Source organism: Dermacentor variabilis, chromosome 1 (assembly GCF_050947875.1).
Source record: "Dermacentor variabilis isolate Ectoservices chromosome 1, ASM5094787v1, whole genome shotgun sequence".
Classification (NCBI taxonomy): domain Eukaryota; kingdom Metazoa; phylum Arthropoda; class Arachnida; order Ixodida; family Ixodidae; genus Dermacentor; species Dermacentor variabilis.
Window position 1 is genome coordinate 79,370,735 of NC_134568.1, and position 15,742 is coordinate 79,386,476.

The 15,742-nt window shown below is 41.7% G+C and overlaps 1 protein-coding gene across 1 annotated transcript in view; it reads left to right on the plus strand.

Annotated features, from left to right (window-relative positions):
• wapl (cohesin release factor wings apart-like) overlaps window positions 1–15,742 on the plus strand; it is a 146,836-nt gene that overhangs the window by 37,157 nt on the left and 93,937 nt on the right. Inside the window, exons 8-9 of the mRNA XM_075690464.1 lie at window positions 6,199–6,453; window positions 13,090–13,201. Of these exons, the coding sequence (XP_075546579.1) occupies window positions 6,199–6,453; window positions 13,090–13,201 (367 nt within the window). The remainder of the gene's footprint in view (window positions 1–6,198; window positions 6,454–13,089; window positions 13,202–15,742) is intronic.

Genomic DNA, 15,742 nt, shown 5'->3' on the forward strand with positions numbered 1-15,742 from the left:
CTAAGGTATTTGTAACATGAAGGTCCCAGTCATGAAAAGATCTGAACGAGGCCATCTAGGACATTTTTGCAAGATCATTCTCAATGGTAATGCTTTGTCAGTTTAAGTTTAAACAAGAGTGCCGTCTGCTTTTCTGAAGTGCTTACACCGCATTGTGCTGTGTGTCACTGGCGAAACTCCTTTTTGTAAGAGGTCTTTCAGCACGAAGTAATACCCCTGACACACGGGCAAAAGTAAAGTTCTTTGCAGTAAACCCCCTTTTGTTACTGAGTACTCTGAAGGACTCTTTACAAAAAAGAGTTGTGCCCATGACACACGGCACCGCACTAACTTCCTTGGGTGGTTCCTCAGATCAACGCCGCAAGAAACATAGCGCTGCTTGTTAAAGCAGCAAGAGAGAAAACTTTTTTTTAAAAGCTGCCTATTTAGATTGCATTTAGCTACTGTAGAACCCAAAACATTTTTTTTTGTTGTTGTTGTTGATGGCTTATAATGTGCATATTCGTTTATTTTATTCGCATTTTTTCGCTCTTAGAAGCAATTTGAATTGGTCCAGCAACTATGTACAGTCGGTGTTTTGCTGTCATGTTTGCTGTGCATGCTGTTTATTCTGGTGCTGCCCAAGTTTTTGTTCTTCCTTCCTTCGTGCATGCAGGCATAACGCGTATTATTCAATGTGTTATTCGCACAATTGCGATAGCGTGACAGAACTGCGCAGTTGCATTATGGCTCAGCGAAACGCTAGCAATGAAGGAAGAGTTGAGGTCACTCTGACGCTTGTCACTCTCGGATCTCTTGAAGATGAGATAAATGCAGCCAAGGCGAAAGTGGAAAACATCAAACGTTGACTCATCATGAACAGCGCCATGTTGACTGCTTCGACACTACCCTCGAGCTGCAAACTGCGGAAGATGGGCCTACGTGCACAATGAACGATGGTTTCATGATGCTAACACAACAAAGACGACACAGCAAATGATATTGCCGGAATTCAACATGGCAGCACTAGTGATGTGATGTGAGCGTTTGAGAGTATAGCTAGAGTAAATCTTCACCGTTCGACAAATCAGATTACCGCTAAAAATTTAAACATTTTCGCAAGGTAAAAATATACTTATGGGGCACCGTAGTTGTGTGGTGGGTTTCCTTCTATTGACAAGTTGGGCACTCTGTGTGCTAGAGTAACGCCTTTTCCACTCAAAAAGTAGATGCTCGATCTCCTTTCCTGCAAAGGAACTTCAGCGGGAGGGAGGCGCTTGAACGCCTTTCCAGTAGATGTCCCCCTACTTGAAGGACTTTAGAGTGCTCATGTGTCAGGAGTATAAAGGAGTTTACTTCAAAGGTTTTTAGTTCGTCCATGTGTCGGGAGTATGTGATATCATAAGAACCCAACAAACACTAACACCAAGGACAGCATAGGGGAAATTACTTGTGCGTAATAAATGAAATAAAGAAACGATAAATCAAAACGAAAACGATAAATAAAAAACAGAAATGAGAAATAAAGAAAATGATAAAAGGGTGGAAAATTTATCATTTATTTATTTCATTTATTAAAGGGACACTAAAGCGAAACAATAAATCAGTTTAGACTAATGAAGCATTGTTTGAGAACCCTGCAGGTAGTCATTTAAAAAAAATAGTTTGATTATTGGATGAGAAAATGAAGGTCCAAGTATCAGTATTTGAATTTCGCGCCGAAACCCCAGCGACCGTACGTCAGCTGACGTTAGGGATTCCAAAGTATGTTTTCGCATTTGGGCCGTGTTGGCTGAATAAAGGTTCCTGAAACTCGCCATGTTTAATATTTGGTTCCTTTAGAACACAGTGTAGTCAATCTGTACCGCTATATATAATTAGTAGGCCCTAGAAGATGCCATCAAAATCCAAGACGTCACAGCCCCCAGGTGCGTAAACTTAAGTAGGCGTCACCACCCGTATTTCCTTGTTGCGCTTTTTCTGGCTTACCAAACGTCTTATCGTTGTAAGAGTGGTGTTTTTGGTGTTGTATAGTGGTAATTTACTGATGCAGAACAAATCATTTTTCACTTTAATGTCCCTTTAAGCACAAGTAATCTCCCCTATGTTGTCCTTGGTGTCAGTGTTTGTGGGGCTCTTATGATATGACTAATAAAAATCGGGCCCCTTGGCTAACCCCCTTTCTTCAGGAGTATGCGATGCAGTTTCAATTTAACCACTTTTATACTAGTACTAAGGAAAAGCACACCTCTGACTAACTGTGGTGGTCAAATTGTCCACAGGATAAACAAGTAATTTTCCACCTGTTATGAGTTAGAAAGCAAGCTTCTCCCTGTGACAGGTAGTCATTGCAGTCCATCATTCAATGAGAATAGCTGCTAGTAGTTTCATGCAAGGTATGAGTGTGTTCTGAAATGGAAGCAGGAACTGTGCTTTCATGACTTTTTAGTTTTAATTAACACTCGCTCTGCATTGAGATATGCAGTTGTAATCATAAGTGGGAAGTTGTAAACAAGCGCAAGTACAGAGCAGCAGGAGAAATTGCAGTAGAGCCTTGTTGTTCCGAAGTCTGTTAAACTACCGGAAATGTTTGAGATAAGCATAACTTTGGATTATCTGAAAAGATAACTGGGGAAAAGAAGCATGAAACTTGTCTGTGTAAATTGCTATCACGCTTATCTATTTTTCAAGCCGGTGTATTAACCCTACACAGGCGAGCATACCCAAGGTGTCTACCAACCGGGAATTCTCAGGGATTTTGAGTAGTCTGGAAAAACTCAGGCAATTTGTGCCTCTATCAGGGAAAATTAGCGGTAATTTTGTTGAAAGGGTCGAAAGTCGCGGTAATGCTGGCTCGAGTAATAGATGGGAATCGTAATAAATCGTCTTTGACGCCCTGTCATCGGCTGGAGGAGTTTCCAGTGTACAGTCAACGACTGACTTTCCGGATGGCTGATAATTTGGACGGCTTCGTGGCACCACCACTGACCCCATATAGTCAATGTATCGGAACGTCTGAAATTTCGAACGAAAGAACCCTTCGCCGTCTGATTTTCCGGACATTTTGCCGTGACCACAGGTCCGAAACGGCATTAATCAAAGCCAACACCGCTACCGTATTGGTTACCTCGCCACCTCTAACCGGCGCTTTCGCACGCAGTTCCGCTAACAGCCGTAGCCAGCACTGCGGCAACGCTAGACCTAGCTGCTTCGACGTTAGCTATTAAGCTTCTTGCCATTGGGCGCTGTGTTTTTCATTGAAAGAATTCGCTGCTGTCAGCAATGGCACCGACTGCGCCTTTGTGGTCCTCGCAATTGGTGTTGAAGCTCGGAAAGCACAATGCGTTGGATAACGCCTGTTCCTGAAAGTCAGCTTCGCCTCAGTACAGAAATGTTACGTGGTAAAGTTTACGCAAAAGTATTGCGGTAAAGCATTACAAGCGTCGGAAGGGGTATTGTCGTGGGTCACAATATGCATTCCTTAATTATACACGCGTGCATCTGGGATCTCCTGTTACAGTACGAGCACCGATATGCGTAATACGTGTACCGACAGGCCTTCAGAGCGTTTTTGAATATGCCTGTGGCGGTTTCAGCCCTTAAGGGCAGTAAATGACATGCATTTATTTTTTCCAACTGGCAGATTTTTCGTACGTTCTCACGGCTCCTAGAAGTACGAAAAATCGGACGTGGACTGTGCAACTGACCAAGAAGATGCTTCAAATGGTTCGTGGGGTGAACGAGGGGCAGAAGGAGGACAAGAACAGAAAGAACCTATGCATTGAGGAATGAACGGGAAAGGAAGCGTGCTGTCACCGTATTGAAGGAGCCTGAGCTCAAAAAAAAATGTATTGGCTGATGCCGGGATGCAGGTGTCCTTCATCCAAACCAAAATAAACTCTTTAAAGCAGTGAAACACAACACTGAGGCGTCGTGCGCAGGCTGAGAGTATGCCAGGGCAGCTGATGTTGACTTACAAGCTCTTGAGAGAGAATCTCAATTTTGACAAAGTTCGTGCCTCATACCACTGAGCTTGCTATCAGTTGATAGAAATAACTCATATTACAAAATATTTGCTTCTGTATGCATCTCCTTCTTATTCAAATTTAGGATGTCCTACTCGATTCAATTTTTTGAAGACATTTTATTTGGTGTGCATATTACTAACCCCTCCTTTCTATTCTCTTTTTGAATAACATAAACACTACTGCTTAGTATTCAAACTGAATTGAGTCGTTTTTTTTTATTTGTTTCATATGCTTACTAGAGAGTGACAGCATTGGGCGACGGGGTTTCAACCCGTCTTGACATAAAACATAGTTCTACGTCACTCAGGGAATTTCGTAAAGGCACTCAAGGAAAACTTGGGGAATTTGGAAATGTCAACTTGGTAGACACCCTGATACCATTTTTCACACATTCATTTTGATACATCCAAATTTGGGGGCAAAATGCAAAAGCACCCATGTACTTAAATTTAGGTGTACATTAAAGAACCCCAGGTGGTTGAAATTATTCCGGAGGCCCTCACAGATTGTGGTACTGGCACATAAAACCCTGTAATTTAATTTTAATTTATTACATCCAAATTCCAATTTAAGTGTGGGAAACTTAATGCAAAGCCTGTACCTAGCATATATCATATCCTAGAGCAAGTATTCAGTTGTGGGTAGTTGAGGAAAACAGTGACTAAGTAATTCATATTGTAATTGATTATTTAATCAACTAACATTTCATTTTCTATGAATGTACTTTTCATAGTAAATTTGCAATTATCAGTGGCTGTATGCACTAATGAAACACTTTAAAAGATATGCAGCACAGCAGTGGTCTCATGTGAGAAAATCTTTGCAACAGTGAATCTAGCTTCCACACTGATGAGACACTCTCACTGTTTATCTTTGGCATAATCTTTACAGCTCTTGTCATCATCGCTGATTGTACTGCTGCTGAGGTCTTTGTCTTTGCTTGCTGTCACAGTATGGATATCTGCATCACTATAAAATCCACCTAAAATATGTGCAAGGGGCATCTCTTCAACAGCATGGGTGTTACCTGGCTGGTGTCATCATTATAAGCTGCTTACTTCCAGCAAACAGCTATTAATGTCTACTGTTTGTTCCATCTATGTCGAGTCTGCAATAGGAAATGATCATAAAATAATACAAAAATTCAAAGAAGGAGCCGGCATGGAACCTAGGCTATTTTGCGGAACAAAAAGAGAAAGAGATGGTCCGTAGATACAAATTCACTGGTCAGGACCTTCAAAGGAGGGACTATGAAGGGAAAGATTGCATTACCAGAAGTCCACTGTATCTGGAATTTTAATTAAATGTGTCTATAATTACTGAGGACTCTCACTGTCTTGTAAAAATTTTAAAGTGAAAGGTTTTCATGTATTACATGTTCTTGTAGTCGTGCAGTTGTTGCAGACTTGTTTGTTTGTAGCCTAGAGCAATGGAAGACCTCGTGTCAGTTAAATTTGCATCGATTATTGCCCTCGTTTAGTGTCATACCCATGGGCAACTTTCTGTGGCCATGCAGCCACACAGCTACAGAGCTAAAGTTCATGTTAGAGTGCTAGTACTGGATATATGCACCAATTTATCATTTTGTGGTAACAAATAAAGTTATTTCACTGCCTACAGCAGTACTTGCAGAACAAGTATACACTGCTCTTTGTGTTTGTGCCTAAGTTTAAACATGCTGAAATAGCATGCATACACATTACAAGCAACATGAGGGAACATGCCAGTACCTGCTCAGCTTGCTTCATCGTGAATGGCACAAAACGCTCTTGCTTCCTTTCAACTAGCAATGACCATGAAACTGACCACAAAGTGCGAGGTCTTTTGGAGACTACATTGCAATTTTTAACATCGGCAAGTTTAGTATAGATGTGTTGTTACGTAAACAACGCATCATAAAAGTAAGCTGTTAGAATGAAGAACTTTTTTTCTAACACGACCAAAGACAAAATGAAATAATTTTTTTTTGTCAGTCAAAGTTTTCTTTAGTTTGTTACTGTATAAAACAGGCAAAAATAGGGCGGAATATTTTGCTAGGTTTAACTTTTCTACAGTGATGGCTGTAGGCTAAGAAGTCAATATATTAAGCAGTGTAAAGCTGAACCAGATTAATTAGCAAAATAATTTTACATGGGCAGAAGCACTGGCCTGGTAGCTTTTCTTTCATACCCTATCTGGATTCTCTTTACAGAGCCTGTCACTGTGCACAGCTACGTTGTTCTTTGTCCTGAGCCAGGACCGTCTTACTATGGACCTGGACGCATCCACACTCTCTCTGATGCTGCAGCTGTTTGAGTCAGACCCTCAGCAAGGGGAGGGGGGCTTGACTACCTCCCGGAGCCCCCCTTCTGATCTCATTGAGAGGCATCGTGAGAAGGTACAGCAGCTTTGTGAACAGATGCAGCAGAAAGGCCATGCCAAGCACCTAAACCTCAACAGAGTCAATGTGAGAGCCCTGCCAATTTCAACATTCTTTTTTCTGTTCGCATGTTGTGCGTGATTGTTTGACTTTTGAATGTTAATTGAATATCACATCTTTCAATATCTGTATTAGATGTGAAAACTGTGTGTGGGACTGTTTTCGAATACTGTATATACTCGCGCATTGAATACGCTCATATATATATATATATATATATATATATATATATATATATATAAACACCCCAAATCTCGCTCTTCAAAATTTGAATTTTTGTTTTCCCCCTAATAGTGATTTATCACACTCCCAACTTTGGTCTTGCGCAGTCCCGCGATCGTATTCCCAACTTTGGTTGTGTGCAGTTCCATGATCGAACGATCGTGCTGTAGTTTCGGGACCTCCATGGTGTGCCCATGGAGGTCTCAATGCCTGAGTGTTCGGCAGTTTGCCCTCTTGTTGATTTCTGACATCAATGGCCTCCTCCCTTCATGGCTTTCTTTGTTTCTCGGGTCAGCTCAGGACGTCACAGGGGTCATAGGGGTGACGTTTTCTCTTAGACGAAGGCAATTAGTTCAAAAACAGCAGGCGAGCTGAAACATTGCCCGGACTCGTGACACTGAATTTAGGGCCAATTGTAACATCCCTCACTGGTCCATCAACCTTAGCAGGCGAGGTGCACGCAAGTTCAAGGCAGCTTACAAGTGTAACTAAATGGAATCAAATGAGTTTCTGATGCATTGGGCACTGTGGCCTTCGAAAACAAATCACAGCATGTCTGCTTGCTTTGGGTCATAGTGTGCCAGTTTCTTGCATAATATTAAAGACATCAGAGATACATCGACCCACATCAAGAAATAGTAGAATAGCTCAAATATGTTCGGGGGTGAGGCTGAAAAACATTTGTCTTCTAAAGCACCATCATATTTTTTTGCTCTGGACCTGAACCTGAACCCGAATCAGACCCGAAAAAGTTTCACTTCAGCACCCTGGCTGCAGAGCCATCTTTTGCAAGGTACTGCGGGATCTGGCAGAAAGAGTGGCTGTGATAACACTCAGCCTGTTCTTACCCCATGCTTGCCGTCAGTGCTCCCTCGTCATGGCTTTGTCGTCAGCTGCTCCGTCATCAAGCTTGCAGCTCCTGTGCAGGCTGCACCAACACATTGAGACGAACATCGTGTGCTTGCTCCAAACACATGTAAGAGATCAAAAGATTGCAGTCAAATTCCTTCATAGTGTCTAATTTACCATCTTGTCAGCTCTGATTGGCCCAGAGGGTTGCTCCAGGCTTTCTGATTGGCTCAAATTGTTGTAATTGTAGAATTTTACATTATGGTCCTTCACTGTGGACAATATGCTCTTTGATAGAATGCCCACTGTTTTATCCAGTAGTGACTTGTAGACAGTTGCGCCTAGTTGCTCAGCTACAAGCAGGTGAACCAGTAAGCTGTATGTTAGCCCTATCTTTACTACTTTGAATGCGAGTATTTTGTGACAGCATGTCCTGTTGCTTGCCTTTTCTGCCTGTCTTGTGTTTTTCTGTGTGCCACGCGCCATGTTACAACTCCCCCCTATGTCAACAACAATTTTGGTGCACGACTCATGTCTTGTGTGTTTGGGTGTGATATGACGCCTGCTGACGTCAGTTGCTACATCTTTGTGCTTCTTGTCACCCGAATGAAAGGACTGAAAGCATGGGAATTGTGCTGCTGGAAGGCATTTGAATGTTAACGTGAGCTACTGCCGGAAGCAGCAGGACAAGCTGCTTGCTACAAATCGTACGTGTCACGCCTTCTGGGGGTCAAAGACCGAAAGCTTCCTCATGTGGAAGAAGTCCTCGAATATGTCGGGAACCTGTCAAAGGAACATTGTGCCATTTCACACAAAATAACCAGAATGCATGTGCGAGCCACGGCAAGAAAGCATGGCTTTGCACGAGTCCATGGATCTTACGCTAGCAAAAGGTGACCTACATGGTTCATGTGACACAACGGACTGTGTTTGAGAAGACGCACTTCGCTTTGCCAATGTCTGCATTCTTGCTTCAAAGAGAAGATCCTCATTTTTCACAGATTTGTGATACTCCTGCGGTGGGACAGAGTTTCACCTCTCGTAGACCAGAAATGCCAATCAGACCCTAACAAAATTTGACATGCTGATAACAAGAACGGTCGTGGGAAGAGGTGTACACAGCATGCTTGTCAAAACGACAGGTGCTGAAAAGCAGTGCTTCTTAGTCATGCTTGCGAGAACAGCAAACAGCCGGAAGCTGCTGCCATATGTTATCTCCAAGAGGAAAACCATTGGCCACAAGGTCAAGCAGTCACTGCATGGCAGGCACTGGCTGAACCACAGATAGTGTGGATTGCACTGTACATTGTCTGCTATGCCTGCCGTGTTTACTTGTGTGTACTGTGGGAGTATCTTTAACTATTGCACCGGCTGTTGTGTTAGGTCTAGAAAGTTGCATGTTGCACATGCCGGAGAGTCTATTGCTGTTGTTTTATTGAATTTTCATCACATATGCAGCTGCGTAGCGGTTGTATCATGCATACACTTGTAACAGCATGGTAGAGCGAAGCTGCCTAAGGGCTGATCTTCATGATGGATGCATTTGCAAGTAGAAAGGCTTCTTGACTGTAGGTGTGCACCCACACAACAGCACGTAATAACAGATAATACAGCTGATAAACCAAGCAGCTCTTGGTTCCACCTCACTCCCTGCATTCTTAGGGCCATAATGAGGCTATACGAGTGCAGTGTCCAGCCCAGTTATGGCCCTCTTTGACAGGAAGATGGCCCGAGAGTGGACATTGTGCAATCCAAGACGGAAAATCTGCCTGCTGTCGAAAACTTTTGAGAGAACCAGCACAAAGTTTCTTCAAAGCAGCGATGGCCTTACAACTTGCACAATGTGACAAAGATACTAGCAACACGAGAGGAGTGTGCTTTCATAAATGAGGGCATCTTTTATTTTATCGCCATTGACTTGTCCAAGCATCTGATGCTGAACAAAAGTGGAAGTACTGATTGCCACACCTGCTGTGCCACAGGAATTTCACATACTACGATACACACATGAAAGAGAGAGGCAAGTAGAGAGAAAGGAAATGGAAAGTGTTCCCATGCTACCTTTCCAATTGATGGTCATAGCAGTGCACATTCCACTGCTTTGTTACAGTTCGACACTAACACCACTTTTGTTTTGTTCACTTGTCATCACCTTTGCAGCACTTGCCACATTCGAGGGCTTGTCATGTGGCAAGTGCACCATATGATAACTGGCATGTTGCCAAATGTCTCCAAGTTAAAAGATTGTATGTTGTGGAATAATGCACATGTTTTCAAGTAATTGTTGATGGCAAATTCGAAATATTGGATTTTCTTAGTGGTATAGGGTTAAATGAACAGAGTTTTACTGTAAATTGTTGTTAAAATCATTGCAATGTTTGAATATGTCAAACCTTAAAAAGTTGTAAATAAGTGCATGTGCATTTTATTATGCAATGTTTCGAACTAGGTAGTGTCTATATTCGATTTGTATTGAAATTTGATATTGGCACACTACAACTTTGGTGTGGGACATATGCAACCCCCAATTTTGCATGGAATACTACCATACATGACCTCTATCGAGGTCTAAGGTGCCTTGCTAGCTTATATAATATAAGTTCAGGGTGTTCATACACCTGGGAAGATTTTTGCAGGATTTCATGCAAATGAGCTGTGAGCGGGTTGCTCTAGTATTCTGTTGTGTTGATAAAGCTCTTTTTCAATGCAAAAGCATTATATGCGCCATTACGCTAAAATCCAATGGCGAAGGCCTGACTGAGCAATGGTACCAAAAATGGCCAATGGCACAAAGTGTAAAAGCACATCAAAAAATGCTTGGATGTTAAATTTGTCAGGGACGTTCTTGTAAACAAAGTAAATGAATGGCTTTGAAAAGAAAATTTGGTACATTTTGGTCTGGGTGGGATTCGAGCCTGGGCCTCTGGGGTGCGAGACGAGCACACTTCCCCGACGCCACGGCAGCTCCTTGGTTCTTGCTGACTAAAGGTGTGCCTAGTGCATGCATCATTGGGCATGTGATGGCACAGCCAGTGGAGAGGAGGTCACACTACGTCATGTGTGTACAAAATGAGCATGCTGCCTCCCATGTGTCACTTGCTCTCCGGATTTCATCGGTGCTGTGTCTGCTGCTATGGACTCGATGCCATGTCATAAGGGTATAAAATGAGTGCAAATATTTCACCAAAGTGACTATAATGCTTCCACATTCCCACACGTAAGCAGTCGTGTCTCTGCTGAATTTTTACTTGAGCCTTATACATGTGTTGTTTTTTAATTCAAGAAAAAGATGCGCTGTTGTTCTTTATTTTACAATTAACAGCTGTTAGTGCCACTCTTTGTACCATAGCTGCACTGTTGCCTCCCCATCCAAGGACTAGATTTCCACAACAAGAAATTATTGTCATCATTTCAACATAACTACAAAGAAGCATGCTTTTGACTGAAAGGCACAGACAACCGCTCAGAATATGAATCAAGATAACCCCGCTGATGGAAAGATTGCCTGTCGTAGTGGCTAAAACGACCCATGTTTTTCTCATTCAACATAGATTCATATTTTTAATATTTCACTAAAAGTCTCGAAAAATGACCTTTGGCGCCCCACGAGGCAAAAACATGATGCATAAGAGGCCTATCACGTGACTTTCTATTAGTGTACACGTTTCCTTGTCTTTTTATTAGTATTGAAATGCAGTGCACTTTTGTTCTAAGTTTTTTCTAACTCACCATGGGTGCAGATAAGCCTTCGTTTGTAGTGAGTGGAAAAGTGGCGCTGCCTTCGTTTTCGATGACTTGGCTTGGCTAGTCTATTGACAGAACAACGACGGGGGCCAGCCAGCCATGATTTAGGTGTGTACTTAGGGGAAAATGCGGTACAAATATAAGAAAGGTCAGTACAGCAATGAGAACTTATTGTACCAGCTTTTTATTTTCAAATGTGGTTGAAAAGGTCAAAATGTAAGTGGTTAACCACAGTTACACTCACTCCTGTGAAAGCAGAATGTTGGGCAGCTTTCAGAATTAACAAGTTGGGCTATCGACATCGCTCTCGCTTCTCAGCGTTGCTGGAGGAGGGACTCTTACTTTTTTAGAGGCTGCTCAGATAGAAAAATTCTGCTTACAAAATATCCACGCGCTTTTGGAAGTAACTGCTGCAGGTGTAAACACTACCGAGGGTGAGCTTTGCATTGCACCATAAAATAGGTCCTTAAAAATCGGTTGTCAGTCCCTTTAAGTTTTGTTGCTTCACTCAGTGCTGCAGCTGTCCAGCCATACCTCATCTGTAATAAAAAAGGGTTCAACAGAAAGAAGGTACTACAATCAGCATCAAACTTGGGACCCTTAAAAAATTGAAGTTCATCTAACTTCGCTATGACAACATTGATAAAACTGGAGGGTTAGAGGAAGCTTTATAGCTCGGGAGCACCTATCTAAATACATCAGAACGGTTAAATTTTTTTACTCAGCAACCTTTGCAGTGATTTGATGAGGTTCATGACATTTCAAAGGAAAAGCTAAAATCTTGTGTCTCTAGGAAGCAGATTTTTTTTATTTAGGCTGTCCATTCACCAAAAATGGTTGAAAATAAAATTTGAGAACAATTGACTATCGACTTTTCAACACAGTAACTCTGTTAACGAAAAAAATTAGAGCACAATTCTCTGAATTGCACCGACCAATACATAAATGCGAGCAAAAATTTGATTAATTGTACACTACTCTGAAATATATCACTAATCTGTGAGTAGGACTTAAAACCCTCATAAACATTGGAACAATTTATGTAAATTCATATACTAAAATTTCCCACTTTAGATGCTCTAACAGATGCAGTTTACAGAACTGTGATATTTGCTCTTGATACGGAGTTATGAATTTGTAAACGTTGTGCTTCAATATTTTTTTAAACATACCAATTTTTTTTCAATTTTTGAAAAATGTTACAGGCCCATATAAAAATTTTGCTTCCTGGAGTCACCACAATATAACTTTCTCAGGTGCAACAAATTTCACTCAAATCATTCCGGCAGCTCATAAAAGCATTTCTGCATTTTACATGTATTGCAATAGGGAAATCAAAGTTGGCACCGAGCTAAAGCTTCCTCTTGAAAGCAGCAATTGTTCACAGGGCACACATTGTAGTTTGTACTGCAGTGCACAAGGCAGTTTTATGTAAACCAGTATTGAGGTGAGACAAAGAAAGCAAAAAAAAGCAAAATTTATCAGCAGTTGCTGCAGAAGAATTGATGATGGCCCATTCCTATGGTGAGTAAGTGCCGCTATTTTAGGAGCAAGCAAGTGCAGTGAAGGGTTGGCCTGAGAAATCTTGCCTGCAGCATCTCAGGATTGTAGTTCACTTTTGTAATATTTTCTGCCCTGAACATTTCGATATCAGTGCAATCACCAATACCAGCAGTGTAACAGTTGTTCGCTGTGGTGTCAAACTGCTGAATGTTGCACAGGTCTCCCCCCTTTTTTTTTTATGTAAGTCTCCCTGGAATCTTGCAAGTCACATTCTTATTGTCATTCTAATATGTAGCAGCCAGACTGCCACAATTACTGCACTCTATTTTGTGTTTTGTCTTGCAGACTGGCACACTAGCACTTGAGACTCTACTAAGCTTAACATCTAGGCGAGCAGGAGAGTGGTTCAAGGAAGAGTTGCGGTTACAAGGTGGACTGACACATATTGTAAATACAGGTAAGGCACAAAAGCCTTGTCTGCCTTTCTGGTTTGGGTTGTCAATTGCAAGTCTACTTACGTGTTGAATTTTAATTTGCTTTGGTTACACGAGGTACAGCCCAATGTGCTTGAACCTTGACGTAGCTAACATGAATAGTATAACCAAGTTAATATGAAATTTGGTTGGCCATGCTTTATTTCAATGAGTATTCTACTGCTACTGTATAACAAAACCGAAAATGGTAAATTTTGGAAAATATCAGTTACAGCATAGGAAATATTTAACTTTCAGCCCAAGGTATTGTACTTATTCTGGTAGAAAGAGAGTCAAGTACTTGGCAAGAGTAACTAGAAAGTGCACATCCTGAACGCATGAGTGCATTTTGGCCAACGACTTAGCTTGGCTGACCTGTAGCTGTCATACCAACTCTCCAATCCTGTGGCATCACACCAACTGCATGGTCGCATATTAAAAGGACACTAAAGAGCAAAATGATGTTGAGCCGTGTAAGTTACCCTTCCACAAAACCAAAAAAGCTACACAAAGATGCATGGTCAGCCATAAAAGACGTAGAAATGAGATAGGTGGCAACGATACCTTGAAATTCCCGCACCAGCTTGCCGTAATGTCACAAATTTTGATGACGTCTGCTTGGTCCTAGTTAAATTTTTATCCTTAAGAATGGACCACATTGTATTCTAAAAGAGCCATGGGCTGAACTTGTGAAGTTTCAAGAAAAATTTCTTTGTAATCCATGATGTCGACTGACATGTGTATGACCCTGGGGTGTTGGCGGGAAATTCAGAAATGTTACTTTGAACATCATTATTTCTTCTGCTGTGAAATCAACAAAAGTATAGAGTTCTTTAAGGATATGTTATCAATGTAAACTGATTCAATGTTTCTCTTTAGTGTCCCTGTAATGACAGTGCACAGCGTGTTTGTAATATTGTCATTCAAGCTGCTGCAAGCCATCAAAATTGACTGAACCTTTGCTGGCCCATCAGGAGGCATTACACTTGCATTTCTTTTGCATAGACCCAATGACATTTTTTTTTCCTGCAGTATGTGCATTTATAATGACAGTCTGGCATAACGAAGATATGTTATGGAACTTCGTTATAACAAAGTTCGACTGAATAACAAATGTGATTAAGTACGTAAAAAGTGGTCATTTGTTGCATCTGGACTTAAATGATCAGAGGTTGCTCAGTTTTCAGAACCTTGCTTTAATGTAGAACCATGTGAAAAGATCCTGCCATGTTGTACAGTAAAGGGGATCCATGAGTCCGTACTGTTTCGCAACTTGTTTTGTGTACATTCTCCTGGCAGCTTGCCACATCAGTTGTAGGAGTTGAGGAAAAAAACTGTTTCCATGCAAATTTTGTGTGCAAGAATAAACAATCGTAATGTTATTTACTGAATAAGGGTACATTGATGGCAGTACACATTTGTCAATTGTTTCCTTTTGGCATCTTCTTCGGTCATGTAATACATTATTAAAATGTTAAGGCACTTTGTGTTCATCATGACCCCTAGATCCTTACATTTCACTGACCGATAACTGGTGGAAGCCACAGGGGAACAAAGCCCACAATGTGTTTTGTAAAACTGCTTTGATGTTCCATATGTAGTGGTGGCATCAGGTAACATTGCAGCACAAACTCGTACCATCTACTGCACTGTCCACTTTCAATAAGTGGAAACTCGCAAGAAAACCTTTATTCCATCCAACCTTACAAGCTACATTGTGAGAGGCAAAATCTGGGACAGTTAAAAGGACATGAAATGAGTTTAGACTGATAAGGTATTCTTTGAAAACTCTTATTTTTTTGCCAATTTCGCAATAATTGGTTAATTACTGTATTTACTTGAATCTAACGCACACTTTTTTTCCGATACAGGTCCAAAAGTTGCGTGGACGTTAGAATCGAGTACGACCCTAAATCTGCATTACCATATTGCCATCGGCATTTCAAAATGGCTGCCTCGTACGCGCTTCGAGCCTAGCTGCCGTAGCTTTCTCCATGTGCTGTAGTATGTGTGCTTAGGCAATGCTTCCTTTAGCTTACGTTAGTGCGCTGTCTGTCTTCCCGTTTTCTGCGTTTGCTCTAACAGTATGGAAGTGCCGACTACAAAGACATACCGAGTTTATCACGATACCGCAATTAAAAGGAAAGCAATCACGTGTGCGGAGGAGGCAGATGGAAATTGAGCCCCATCACGGGTGTTCAGAGTTTGTGAAACTTGCATGCGGGACTGGCGCAAAGAGGAGAGGCGTTCTACACCAACGGCTGCTATGTACGGTGTGGCTGTGTGGCCCCTATCTTGAAAACGATCTGCGACGGAGACATGAGTCCGCGAATCAAGGCGCACCACACTTTTCTCGTCACTTAGTTCACATTGAAGTGAGAGGCCGCACAAAGGTCTACTCCCTCACTCCTGCTACCACCCTTCCTCGCTCCAGCGTTTTGATAAAGCGTTTCCACAGTCATTGAGTGAGACGTGTTCATGTTTGCTTGTGTGCGCGTGACACCATGCTTGTTAATTCAGCTAGT